The sequence below is a fragment of the Nyctereutes procyonoides genome, unplaced genomic scaffold, assembly GCF_905146905.1.
Source record: "Nyctereutes procyonoides isolate TBG_1078 unplaced genomic scaffold, NYPRO_anot_genome, whole genome shotgun sequence".
Taxonomy (NCBI): domain Eukaryota; kingdom Metazoa; phylum Chordata; class Mammalia; order Carnivora; family Canidae; genus Nyctereutes; species Nyctereutes procyonoides.
The window spans coordinates 13273128-13285985 of record NW_026575025.1 but is presented as its reverse complement, the minus strand read 5'-3'; the positions used below and the strand labels follow the sequence as shown (position 1 = coordinate 13285985).

At 50.8% G+C, this 12858-nt stretch overlaps 2 protein-coding genes across 7 annotated transcripts; one reads left to right on the top strand and one right to left on the bottom strand.

Moving 5' to 3' along the window:
- Positions 1-40: 40 nt before the first annotated feature.
- BSCL2 (BSCL2 lipid droplet biogenesis associated, seipin) lies at positions 41-12379 on the bottom strand. Of its 5 annotated transcripts, none has more exons than XM_055312091.1 (12): positions 12246-12379; positions 10187-10400; positions 8614-8930; positions 6899-6980; positions 2749-2892; positions 1616-1750; positions 1337-1434; positions 1069-1210; positions 849-915; positions 598-684; positions 425-505; positions 41-283 (listed from the first exon to the last, which is right to left on the bottom strand). In XM_055312091.1, exons 2-12 carry the CDS (start codon positions 10265-10267, stop codon positions 141-143), a joined length of 1377 nt encoding a protein of 458 aa, XP_055168066.1. In that variant the 5' UTR covers positions 10268-10400; positions 12246-12379; the 3' UTR covers positions 41-140. The 5 variants fall into 5 exon arrangements, with proteins under 5 accessions (XP_055168066.1, XP_055168067.1, XP_055168065.1 ...); XM_055312092.1 differs by having other exon boundaries at positions 10187-10318; positions 12246-12363; XM_055312090.1 differs by lacking the exon at positions 12246-12379 and having other exon boundaries at positions 598-678; positions 10187-10318.
- GNG3 (G protein subunit gamma 3) lies at positions 9609-12303 on the top strand. 2 transcript variants are annotated; one of them, XM_055312128.1, is made up of 5 exons: positions 9609-10030; positions 10381-10423; positions 10791-11010; positions 11410-11509; positions 11776-12303. In XM_055312128.1, the coding sequence occupies exons 4-5, from the start codon at positions 11411-11413 to the stop codon at positions 11902-11904; spliced, it is 228 nt and encodes a 75-aa protein (XP_055168103.1). In that variant the 5' UTR covers positions 9609-10030; positions 10381-10423; positions 10791-11010; position 11410; the 3' UTR covers positions 11905-12303. The 2 variants fall into 2 exon arrangements, with proteins under 2 accessions (XP_055168103.1, XP_055168097.1); XM_055312122.1 differs by lacking the exon at positions 9609-10030 and having other exon boundaries at positions 10293-10423.
- Positions 12380-12858: the final 479 nt, after the last annotated feature.

Below are 12858 nucleotides of genomic sequence, written 5' to 3'. Positions count from 1 at the left end.
GTTTTCACAAGGCCCTGAATCCATTTCAAGGAGTCAGGGAAGCAGTGGGCATGAAAATAGTTTATTGGGGGAGCCACAGGACAGGGGAAGAGTTGTCAAGTGAGAAAAGGCTGGAATGTGAGGACTCTGTCCTGTTCTCTTCAGGAACTGGAGCAGGTGGGGCGCTGTCGAAGACTGCCCACAGAGGGTTCAGAGCTGCCCAGAGTTTCTGGGGCAAGGGCATGGGTAGGAGCAGGCAGGTTGGCCTCCGTCAGCAAAGCTGCGTCTTCCCAGGAGCCTGAACCTGGGCCAGAGGAGGGAGAAACAAAATCCCAAATGGGACATTAAGTAACCAGGGGCTCTTCAACCCCCAGTCAATATAATCTCCTCCCCACCGACATGCCACCTCCACTCCACCAGACCCCCCATGCCGAGCACCCCTCACCATCACTGGCCTCTGGCTCCAGCTCCTCCTCTCCATTCAAAGGCTGCGGATCTGGTTTCTCCTCCTCAGGGAGCTGACCCTCTGCAGCCACAGGGGGAATGCAGAGGTCAGGCTAAGAGGCTAAAGGGGACAACTGAAGACAGGGAGGGCAGGCGGGTGAGCTGTTACTGTACCTGCCCCTGGGGGATCTTCAGGGCTCTCACCGTCCTCTGTGATGTCTGACAGCTGTGTTGACTCCTCCTGGCCTTGGGGCTCTGTGCCTCCAAAGTGGGTAGAGGACAGGGTAGGGCTAAAGCAACTGCACGCAGGCAGCAGTGCCAAGCTCACCTCCTCCGGTCTGCCTATCCTCTGACCCTTAGCCCAGCTGTGAGGGCCTAAAGCTTCATCCTGGGTAACATAGGAGGCCCCCTCCCATCACGTTTACCTGGATGATGGGCTGAGATCCTTCGCTGTACTGGCTTCTGGGAACTGTCTCTTTTTCGGATGTTTACCTGCGAAGGGGAAACTAGTGAGCAGTGAGGATGCCTCCCCACCCCCGCTGTGATCTGGACCTTTAACACCCAAGGAGCATCCCCATCATGCCCCAGCCCACTCCTTAGTCCAAGAAGGATGATGAAGGGGAGAAGAAGGAAGTCCTTTGTGACCTGCAAGGAGAAGCGGTGTCGGGGCCAGATGCCCCCCCACACCCACTGCATATAGCTGAAGAGCACAATGACACTCAGGAAGGTGAAGTTGCTGGCGACGCCTATGAAGGCGCAGGTCATCGGGAAGTTGTACAGCAGGTACCTGAGGCAGGGAAGAGGCAGTTACCAGAGGGCACTAGCCTTCTCACTTCCCAGAAGTCATTTCTAGGAAAATTCAAGTTAGTTTCACTGAAGGACAGCCCCCATACGAGCTGCAGTGGTTCCTCACCTAAGCCCGGTGAAATGGGCATGGATGCGGAGGTAGGCTCCGTACATCTGGATGCGCTTGCTGTGGATCTCAATAATCGCTCCAGTAGTTGGCACATACTGCAGAGGGCAGGGCACTGAGTGTCAGGCCACGATCCTGTTGCTGTCACTCTTCCAGCCCAATCTGAAGCCCACTTCCAGCATCTCCACTGCTGTTCCTGTTGACCGAGCCCAGAGGCTCCTCAGGGAGAATTCTGGGCTCATGCGGACAGTGGTATCTAGTCTTCCTTCACCCCCTTACCGAGTTCTCCCTATATTCTGAGTAGAGCTCCACCTCCAGGAGCTGCTTCTGCTCTGCAAATCCAAACAGCAGGAGGCTGGAGAAGACCAATGTGTCAAGCATCTGCAGCAGGTCTGAGCGGTAATGCAACATCACCTGCCAGGGCCAGGAAGGAGAGGCTGGGGACAGGTACCCCCAAATTTCCACAGCCCCACCCACCCTTCCACCGCTCCTGAGTAGTCTGTGAAGCCTGCTTCTTCCTCATGCCCCATGCTCTCTCATTTTCACTTCCTGCCACGCTCCCCCACCCTTGGCCCAGTCATTCCAACTACCTGAGTAACATGCCTGCCTGCCCACCCACGTCTTCATTCCCTTCCTCCTGAAACCTGCATAGGTGAAGTCCCACACAGTCTCTGATCTTTCCCCCAGGCAGTTCTACAATCCAAAATCGTCTCTAAGTTTCAGTGTACCACCCGAAACTTTTTTCTCCATATAGACACTCAGGGATTTGTTTCATAATGTAGCTCTGTTGACAATTCATGGAAGAATGGAGTCTCATATTTATTGAACACCCACTATACACTAGTAAGCACTGTACATTTTTTCATTGAATCCAAACTAGTCTTGCTACAGGACTACTATTATCACACTCAGTTGGTAACGCTGTGTAACCAAGGGGTGAAAGAAGCTGTCTCTCAGCTTGTATGTTTCTGAGTGAGGAGGATTCCAGTGCAGATCTTTGGAGTCTAATGAAGCCCATTTTGGCTCCACTCTTCAGACTTTACCCTGAAGGTGGACAGGCAGCTATCAGGTATCTGGAGTGTCTGTCTGGCTTGGTGAACTGACTCATCTTCCCTATCCTTTTTTTTTTTTTTTAAGATTTTATTTATTTATTCATGAGAGAGACAGAGAAAGAGAGAGGGGGGGGGAGAGAGAAGCAGGCTCCACGGAAGGAGTCTGATGTGGGACTTGATCCCAGGTCTCCAGGATCCCGCCCTGGGCTGAAGGCAGGTGCTAAACCACTGAGCCACCCAGGCATCACCCCCCTCTTCCCTATCCTGATGAGTCTGTGACCTCAGACCTAAAGCCCTACCCAGATGTTCTGACATCTGTTGTCACCCCCGTGCCCTCCCAGACAGGTCCTGAACACTTACAGAGCGTGAAGAAGTGGAGATGATGCGGCCGCCTCTGGTGTAGCATGAAATGGTGACTAAGAACATGCCCAAATCTTGATTCACAGGGGACTCTGGCAGCTCAAGCTCTAAGGTAACGCGGTACGGCTGTCCATACATCAGCACCTGCCCAAGGTAGCCCCCATCTCTTTTCAAAAAATACATTAAAAAAAAAATTCCACCTCCTCCCACCTCCAAACGCTGCCACACACCCCCAGGCCAGCACAGGGGGCGGTGGAGTCTCTCATTCCCGGGAAGGTGCTGCCCCCTGGTGGCGGCCCTCCCACTTCTGAGATCACCGTCCCGTGACTTGGCTGAATCAGACTCCACAATTCTGAGAAAGGCTGTGTCACATCTCTTTTTCCAAAAGTGAACCGTCATGTTGCCAACTGGGCCATCTGTGACTCAGGCCTCTGTCCCCGTGAGGCCATCCCCCTGGGCCCAGCCTGCCTTCGCTTACATTATTAATTAACCAAGTGCCAGAAGTGTACACCAACTCCCAAACCACCCCTCACAGTCAGGTCACTCCAGTTCAGCTTTCTGTCGCTCTGGGTTCCTTACCTCTTGTCTGTTGGTAGAACCCTGCGGCTCCTAGTGGGGAGGCTTCTTCACTGGCATTAACCTTGAAAGGTTACAGATTTGCCACCAAACACACTGGTTTTTCCTGACCATTACAATATTCTTCTAATCTCTTTATTCAATTATTTTTATCTGTAGCACGACATCCTCAGAGGCAAGAGTTATAGCTTTTGTTTTTAAACAAAGAGAATGGATTTAAAAAAAAAAGCTGGCTTTTTTAAAGCTGTTTTTAAGGAAATGGTTTATTTTTTCTTTTTATTTATTTATTTATGATAGTCACAGAGAGAGAGAGAGGCAAGACACAGGCAGAGGGGCAAGCAGGCTCCATGCACCGGGAGCCCAATATGGGATTCGATCCCGGGTCTCCAGGATCGCGCCCTGAGCCAAAGGCAGGCGCCAAACCGCTGCGCCACCCAGGGATCCCTAAAGCTGTTGTTTTTAAACAAAGATAATAGATTTTTTTAAAAGCCCATAGCGAACCACCTCGAAAATCCAGGTATGGCTGAGGGTGCTTTGAGCACTATCACTAGGGTAAAAGGTAGAAAAATCCTGTAAAAGTCTTTCTTCGTACAGATTCTTATCTTCAAAATGAATTATCTGTTGAAAAAATGGATTCCATGAGATTCCTAGCCCATGGATGAGGCCAGATGAAGCCAGCTGCTTCACTGAATTCTCTGAAACGTTTTTACAGGCAGGGGGAAGGGGAGAAGAGGGAGAGAGATCTTAAGTAGGCTTCACACCCAACTCAGATCTTTGGTGCTCAATCTCACACAACCCTTCTCAGGGTCATGACCTGGGCTGAAATCAAAAGTCGAATGCTTAACTGAGTCACCCAGGCGCCCCTGAAACATTTTAATAGGTAGTTCTCTAGGTGGGTTGAAGCGAAATGGGTAGTGACTGCTAGCTAATGGGTAGGAGTTTCTTTTTTGGGGTGAAAATGTTCTACAATTAATTGGGGTGCTGGTTGCTTAACTCTGTGAGTACACTAAAAATGACTGAACTATACACTTATTTATTAATTAAAAAGATTTTATTTATTCATGAGAGACAGAGAGGAAGAGAAACAGAGGGAGAAGCAGACTCCCTCAGGGAGTCAATCCCGGATACCGGGACCACGCCCCAAGCGGAAGGCAGACACCCAACCAGGCATCCCTGAACTATACATTTTAAATGGGTGAATTGTATGGTACGTGAGTTTTATCTCAATAAAGCTGTTTAATTATGTTTTTAAACTAGTAATTCTGTCTAAACCAACATCTCCAATGGGAGCCACCAAATCAAATATCAGAATCTTGTGAATGACTCCAAGCCTTTGTTCACATCTGATGGGCAGATTCTCCTTCTGTTCCCACATCCCCACACAATATTTACCCTTCCTTACAGGGTCGGTCCATTTTGAGCCCCACCATCCCCATAGTCTCACACTGATGCATCAAATTCTCCACAAATTCTTCTGAAATGCAGAATCTGCACCTTATGCCTTGCTACTTCATGCAGTATATAGATTTCTATCAAACCTGTAAGCTCCTGGAAAGCAGGACCACATTTTCTACTTCTACCAAAGTGTTACACAGAAAATAGACACATTATGCCTTCTATTTCTCATCCCTTCCTTTATATTCACTGTAAATGGACAAAAGGATCAACCTGCTTTAATTATCAGGGACTACCCTGATTGGAGTCTCTGATATTGGATTTCCCCTCACCATTCATCTTTCCCTTCCTTCCTTATCCAGCAGCCTCACACCCAATTGTAGGCTACCTGAATTCACACCACTAGGATCTCCACAACAGGGGCAGCCAGGTGGCTCAGTGGTTTAGCGCCACCTTCAGTCCAGGGCCTGATCCTGGAGACCTGTTATGGATTCCGTCGGGCTCCCTGCATGGAGCCTGCTTCTCCCTCTGCCTGTGTCTCTGCTTCTCTCTCTCTCTGTGTGTGTGTCTCTCATGAATAAATAAAATCTTAAATAAAAAAAAAAAAGAGGGCAGCCCCCATGGCACAGCAGTTTAGCGCTGCCTGCAGCCCAGGGCATGATCCTGGAGACCCGGGATCGAGTCGCACGTTGGGCTCCCTGTATGGAGCCTGCTTCTCCCTCTGCCTGTGTCTCTGCCTCTCTCTCTCTCTCTCTGTGTGTCTCTATGAATAAATAAATAAAATCTTTAAATACACACACACACACACACACACACACACACACACATGAAATAAATCTCGGGGAACCTGGGTGGCTCATTTGGTTGAGTGTCCCAACTCCTCATTTTGATTCAGGTCATGAGATCGAGCCACAAGTTGGATTCTGAGCTGGGCATGGAACCTGCTTAAGATTCTTGCTCTAAAAAAAAAAAAAAAAAAAAAAAAAAAAAAAAAAAAAAAGATTCTCTGCTCCCCCACAGAAAGAAAGAAAGAAAGAAAGAAAGAAAGAAAGAAAGAAAGAAAGAAAGAAAGAAAGAAAGAAAGAAATGATAAATCTCTGCCTTACAATATCCAACCTTCCACACCACTATGTCCCATTTGGGACCTACTCATTGGACCTGAGAAGTCTTCTTGACAGTGTATGGCTACCTGCTGAGCAACTGAAAGAGGTCACAGAATACACATAGCAAGCTATTTGTACTGCCAAACAAGGCCAGTCTAAATACCAATCCCAGATGCTACAACTTGATCATTTATGTCTACCCTGTGTCAGTGGACCATTTTAAAAAAACACTTTCTGGATGATTGAAAAATTCTTATTAAGTTTGATGGCTGATTACTACAAATTATGCTAACAACTCAAAAAACTCTGGTGAGCAAAAGTGATGTTGATGCTCCAATGGTCCTTTTTTTTTTAATTTTTTTTAAATTTATTTATGATAGTCACAGAGAGAGAGAGAGAGAGAGAGAGAGAGGCAGAGACATAGGCAGAGAGGGAGAAGCAGGCTCCACGCACCGGGAGCCCGACGTGGGACTCGATCCCAGGTCTTCAGGATCGCGCCCTGGGCCAAAGGCAGGCGCTAAACCGCTGCGCCACCCAGGGATCCCCCTCCAATGGTCCTTTTGAAGCAAGAAGGGATCCTCCCTCTTCTCAAAGCCACCACCAATTTGCCTACTATAAACAGATGCACTCCCATTCTGCATTTCCCAGGGTTTCCGGGTTTGCTGAAGTCCTATTGCCATCGGGCCCATCCCCTGGCATAGTAACCTCTGTAATGTCAAGTCACACATATTTGTCAAGAGTTTCATAATTTCACATACAGGCTTTCAAAACTCTTGGGTAGATTCCATCCTAGTTCAATGAAATAGCTGACTATTTAATTTAGGTTCACAGAGGTCTAAAGCACATCTCATCTAGCAGATACGGCCTGTCGGAAATAATCTAAGAAGGGTATTGCTAACATTTGCAGCAGGAAAGAATAATCTACATGGTTCAGACTTTTTGTTTAACCTCTCTTTCCTTGCAAGCTTTCCTCTTAGACTCTATTACTCAATCCCTGCTCGCCAAGTCTTTCTCAATCCCTATGATTTCAAGTCTTCAAAGCTCTAATGAAACCTCTCTGTAGCTCCCATACTCACCCGATCACGTCCACCCTTAGCCAGCGAGACATTGGCAACAGGGAAGGAGCAGAGTAAGGAGGTGGATGAATCACAGTCAGTCCTAAATGAGAATGGGGATGATACTCCACTAAGTTATAGAGTCTGCCTTACCTGTCCGTACACCTCCTTGGCCCCCTAGGGCTCCCTCTTGTCCCCCATCCCTTCTTCCAGAACAGGTACCCTTCTCTCTGTCAGAGAGAGATGGAAAAGAAATGCAGCCAGGAGATTCAAGACACCTGAATGATTCTTTCATTCTCTTTCCTACTACTTCAGCTTATTTCCTCTCGTTAGAGCAGAATTGCTTACACAGGACTCGATGGATACTCAGTTGAATAGTCTCAGACTTAGGTGTTTCTAAAGACTCACTTGGGGAGCTTGGTAGAAATGTAGATTCCTGGGGGCACCTGGTCGGCTCAGTTAAGTGTCCGACTCTTGACTTCACCTCAGGTTATGATCTCAGGGTCCTTGGATCAAGCCCTGTGCTGGGCTCCCTGGTGGGTGTGGAGAGAAATTGGGGTTCTCTCTCTCCCTCCTTCTGCCCCCCCAATCTGCTCCAAGTTCCCTCTCCCTCTCTCAGGAAAAAGAAAAGAAAAGAAAAGAAAAGAAAAGAAAAGAAAAGAAAAGAAAAGAAAAGAAAAGAAAAGAAAAGAAAAGAAAAGAAAAAAGAAAAGAGGCAGATTCCTGGGTCCTATCCCCAAATTCTGATTCAGTAGTTCTGCTCTTGTGCCTAGTTTGAGAAAATTCCTCCCAAGGGATCCACAGATGGATCCCTTAAAATCCACAGGGTTTTTAAGAGGCTTACAAACCTCAACTTGTAAGCAAGATTACACATGGGCATGCATATATATTTGTGTGTGTGTGTATAAATATATATATATCTGTATAATTTTTTTTTTAACATGAAGCTTGAATTCACGACCCTGGGATCAAGAGTCAGATCAACCCTACCAACTGAGCCAGACAGGTGCCCCCATGCATACACGTTTTTATAACAAAAGGGTCAAAGTTTTCATGAGATCGTGCCTCCTAAATATTTAAGTAGCTCTGATCAGGGACTCAAGATGGGGGGGGGTAAATAAATGACTTTGGACCACTGATAACAATATCCTTATCAGCATCTCTCGATTGGTCCTATTGTCACTGTTAAGACAAGGGGAGAGAATTTGACAAGGTCTGTCAAATCAGAAGGAACTGAAGCCCCAGGTAAAAAGCAGGACTCTGGGACTTTATGTACTGTCACTTTGTGTTTCCATAATCTCTACTGTACAGGATTATCAGGAATGGGAGAAAGTGTACAAGGCAACTTGCTGCTTTCCTAATACCTTCTCTACTGAAGGCCAGGTTAGTTCTGAGACAACCCAAGGGATCTGTTCGGTTTAGACGTCTACAGTGGCCCTGAGAGGTATGACCCAACCCAAACAGAACTGATCCTCATAGTGACAGTTTAAAAGGGGGATTTTCTTCTCCTTCTCTTTAACAGATTTCAGTAACCAGAGGCAGAACTAGGATCTTAGAGCCCCACCAACCCAGAGCTTCCTTGGCCTTGGGCGGTGAAAAGTAAGAAGCCCTATAAACACACTGTGCTCAAGTTTCCTCCTCTGTAATCTAGGGGGTTGGACTGAATAAGCTCTAAAAGGGCCCTAACAGCAATTCTCTCAAAGAATTCCTCGACATTGGTAGAAGACCCCTCTCACCTGTAGTAGAAATGCACGGGGCTGAGGTGGCTGACTGTAGGCATGTAGGAATAGTAGAAGGAGCCATAGAGGAAGACAGACACCCAGAGCAGGAGGAGGATGGTACAGAAGAGCACCCCAAACTGTAGCAGCAGCTTGCGGGCACGACCTGCCAAGATGTGGCCCACCTCCTGGGCCCACAGTAAGGCAGGTACTGGTGGGTCATTGACCATGGCAGGGAGTGCAGAGTGTCTGGCCCCAGGTTCAGGCCTTGAGTTCCTAGCTGCTCTGCCACCTGGACGCCACGCCTGGCCATGGGGTGAAGCAGCTGGCGGTTCCTGGAAAAAGACAGAGAAGGGGGAAAAATGGCTTTTTTCCCAGGGGAGGTGGGGACAGAGAGGACAAGCTTATTGGACTGGGTTTGAGGAACCGGAGATAACAGAACAGTCTTTGTTTCAGGGGGCCTCTCCCCAGGTGATCGTGTTCCTCCAGCAGCAATCATCACTTCCCTTTCCCACCCCGCTTAGTTCCCAGCGCCAAAGTCGGCCGAACTTGTCTGTAGGACACGTGATTCTGGGGCAGGCCACCTGGATCTCACAGCAATACCTAACACTCGGGGAACGAGCACCTTAAAAGGCTTTTACACACGAGGACCCCGAGTCCACACCGCGAGGGACTGGTGGCTGCCCCGAGGGCACGCGTGACTTGCCTAGGGTCGCGCAGCCGCACTCGGAGACAGCCCCTCCCGAGTTACCTCCTCGCCGCCCAGGGCCCCCACCTAACGCACCAACAGGGGTAGCGGCTCGCAGGCCGCCGCCGTCCCGCACTCAGCAGTACGCAGGCGGCGGGGGCAACGGCAAAAGGGACTTCCGCCTCCCGTGGAAGCCCCGCCCCTTCCGCCGGCCGCCCCGGGGCTCGGGGGGCGGGACCCCTCCCGGGGCGGGGCCTGTCGGGCGGCAGGCGTCCCCCCTCCGCCGGCCGCGTGCGGCCCCTCCCCGCGGTCCCGTTCCCAGGCCGAAGGGGACAGGCGCCTCCCTCCAGGCTTCGAGACGTGACCCAGGGAATGCCATGAGTCAGCAGCATCCCGGCCCTCCGCCCACACCGGCACCACCGGCCGATTACCGCCCCCTCCCCCGCAAAGGGGAAGGGGGCGGGTATCCAGCTGGTGCTGATTTGCATCGCCCACAGCCCCTTGGACCTGCAGGCGTCCAAGGCAGGGAGTATTGCTGGCCGGCCGGCTCGCCCCTATCACAAGAGTGACAGCATTTCAGCTCCGTGTTTTGTCTCCAGCACTTAGGATGTGATCCACCACCTCTGACCCTAACTGGACTCTCCCCCAGAATCCCCGCAGCGCGTTATGGACACTAGATCTTGGCAGAGGGTACCTTCTATTGTGTATATGACTCTTCATCCCATATAAGATCCCTCAGAGCGTCAGGTTAATATTATGGACATCTTTGCATTTCAACAGCACCAAGCACAACGCTGCATGCCTGGGAAGTAATCTCTCAAACCAATACCCGCCCTCCAAAACCCACCCAAGGAAGCCCATCTATTTCAACACCCAGTGACTTTCCCCCACAGTGCCCCCTACCTCTTCTTTGTCCGATTCTTTGATCTGGTATCTGCACAGCTCTTTTCCCCCAGCTTCTCCTCCTCCTTGTTCTTTAGGCATCTTCCTGATGCACCTTGTTGCCCCTTGATCTTCCACTCGAGCCACTTGTGGCTAGAACATGAAGTGCTTGGTGATCTAGAAGCTGATACCTGTAACTTATCACATTTTCCTAGATACAGAGAACGGACCGTCCCTGGGAAAGAAAAGAAGATTCAGGTACTATATGCTATGTCAGAGGAGGGAGGAGGGAAAAGGGGGGCGACTGCCCAGCTGATGTCAGATTTTCAAATGAGCAGAGTCCCCCGCAGCCAGTACAGGCTCCACTGCAGGCGATGTCACAGGTCCAGACCACCCCATTTAAGGGGGGGGGAGTCAGCCTGGCCTTCAACTCCTTCCAGCTCCTTCAGCTCCTTCCTAGCCCAGACTCAGAATGCCTGCAATGGGGGAAGGGCAGCTAGTGAGACAGTTCACAGTAGGGGGTGTGTACAGGGGCTGCAGTCAGCAGCCAGGCTCCCCCACTGGGCCAGGCAGTTGGTATGTTCCAGGATCTGAGCAGCTTCTTCTAGCATCCTTCATCCTTCAGGTACCAGCGTCTGGGCAGTGCTTGAGCTGCAGGAACTGGGCCCAGCCCTCAACAGAACTCTGACCTGACCTCCCCAGTGGACTTCTCTGTATTAGCTCCTTCTGCTGCAGCAGCAAATACTTTCAACTGCAACTCCCTGCAAGGTGGGGCACCCATCTCGGGGCAGGCTTTGTGCACCCCACTGACTACTCCCCAGGGCTACCACTGCCTGTGGCTGCAGGTGAGTAGGGAGTATCCTGTTTTTCTCCCCCTGGGTCTCAGGAGGCAGGTGGGGGTCATGTGTCTTCATCAGGGTGGGGCTCTTTCTGGTTGAGCCTTTCAGGGCTGGGAACACACAAGGCTGGAAAGGCTGAAAAGCCTTAAATCATTATGTCTAATGATCTGTGGGCCCAGACCGTGTGTGAGTTTGGAGGGCATTTCATCCCACTCTCTCCATTTCCTTAGCCCAGGAAGACAGGGATGGGAAAGGCCACTGGAAGATGAAGATAAGAGGAACAAAATATTGGGGCAGCCTTGTAAAGACTGATGAAAAATGAACATGGAGGGGGGTCTTCAGATGAGATTATGCAGCTCCTCACCTCCCACATCATACTCTGAGCTATTCCTCTCTTTTCTCTAGGATGAAAGGGGAGACCCCCGTGAACAGCACTATGAGTATTGGGCAAGCCCGCAAGATGGTGGAACAGCTTAAGATTGAAGCCAGCTTGTGCCGGATAAAGGTGGGCAGATCCTGGGTCCCCTCAGTTGGCCCAGTTGTGCTGTAGGTCCCCAAATCTCAGGTTAAGAGACGATTTCTTTCCTTGAGTCCCTACGATTAGGGTTGGAGTCTCTGGCTCTGTGGGACAGTCCCTCTGAGGGGGATGAGGGAAGAGAATACTGTCCTAAGAAGCCCTAGAGATGGCAAAAAGATAACCCATTTGGGGAGGCAGGCTGCAGGCCCTCTCAGGGGATCTGGCTAACAACTCCCCTCCTGGCTGTGCCCCAGGTGTCCAAGGCAGCAGCCGACTTGATGACTTACTGTGATGCCCACGCCTGTGAGGATCCCCTCATCACCCCGGTGCCCACTTCGGAGAACCCCTTCCGGGAGAAGAAGTTCTTCTGTGCCCTCCTCTGAGTTGCCCTGTCCCTCCAAACAAGCTCCTCACCTGTCCCTCTCCTGGGCCCTCCCTTAGGTTAGTAACTGTCTTGAGTCCCTGAGGGTCCCTGCATCCCACCCCTAGCCCTGTCCGACCGTGTGAGGTTGTCCGAAGCACAAGGCTCTCCATCACCGATCTGTCGACCCCGTTTCCTCGCCCACTGCAGCCGACCCCGAGAATCCCCTGACCCAGGGACCCCTTAGTTCTATCCCCAGAAGGGCCGCCAGACTCTGCCAGCGTCCTGCAGGCTTCTCTGTGACAGACAATGGAGACAGACAATGGAGAGAGGCACGGGCCGGGTGCTGGCTCCCAGTCTCACCTGGAGCTAGGAGAAGGGTAAAGCCATTTGAAGAATAAAGGTATCCAGAGTCTCAGAAGACAGCTCCTGTGTTAGCCTTCTTGGGGAGAGGATCATTAGTCTGTGGATCTGGGAATGTGTGCGGCAGGTGAAAGACTTGCCATTCCCCAGGAAAAGGGCAGTCAAACCAGGTTAGACATCGCCTAGGATGGGAGATCGCCGGGATTGGGGAGACGGCGGGCGCGAGAGAGCCTCAAGTGGGAGAATTAAGTTACGACACCCAGAAGCTGCGGAGAGCATTCACTCACACACGCACACGCACACGCGCGCGCGAAAGCACTCAACACAAGTGAAAATGAAAACAGACCGAACAGGATGGATTTAGGGAGGGCAGTCGCAGACCGCAGGAACTCAGGAACCGAGGGGAGGAGCTCGGCTCGGGTTCCTGCGAAGGGGCCGGTTTTACTTCTAAGATGGCAGCGCCCACAGCGTGCCCCTTTCCAAGATGGCCGCCGCCATAGGACGCGCGCCAATATGGCAGCCGCGCGTCACTGGGTTTCACCGTACAGGGCGTCCCAGCTAGCCCCATACGTAAAATGGCGGCCCCGGGCAGCCAGAGTCAGTGCGGTCCCAT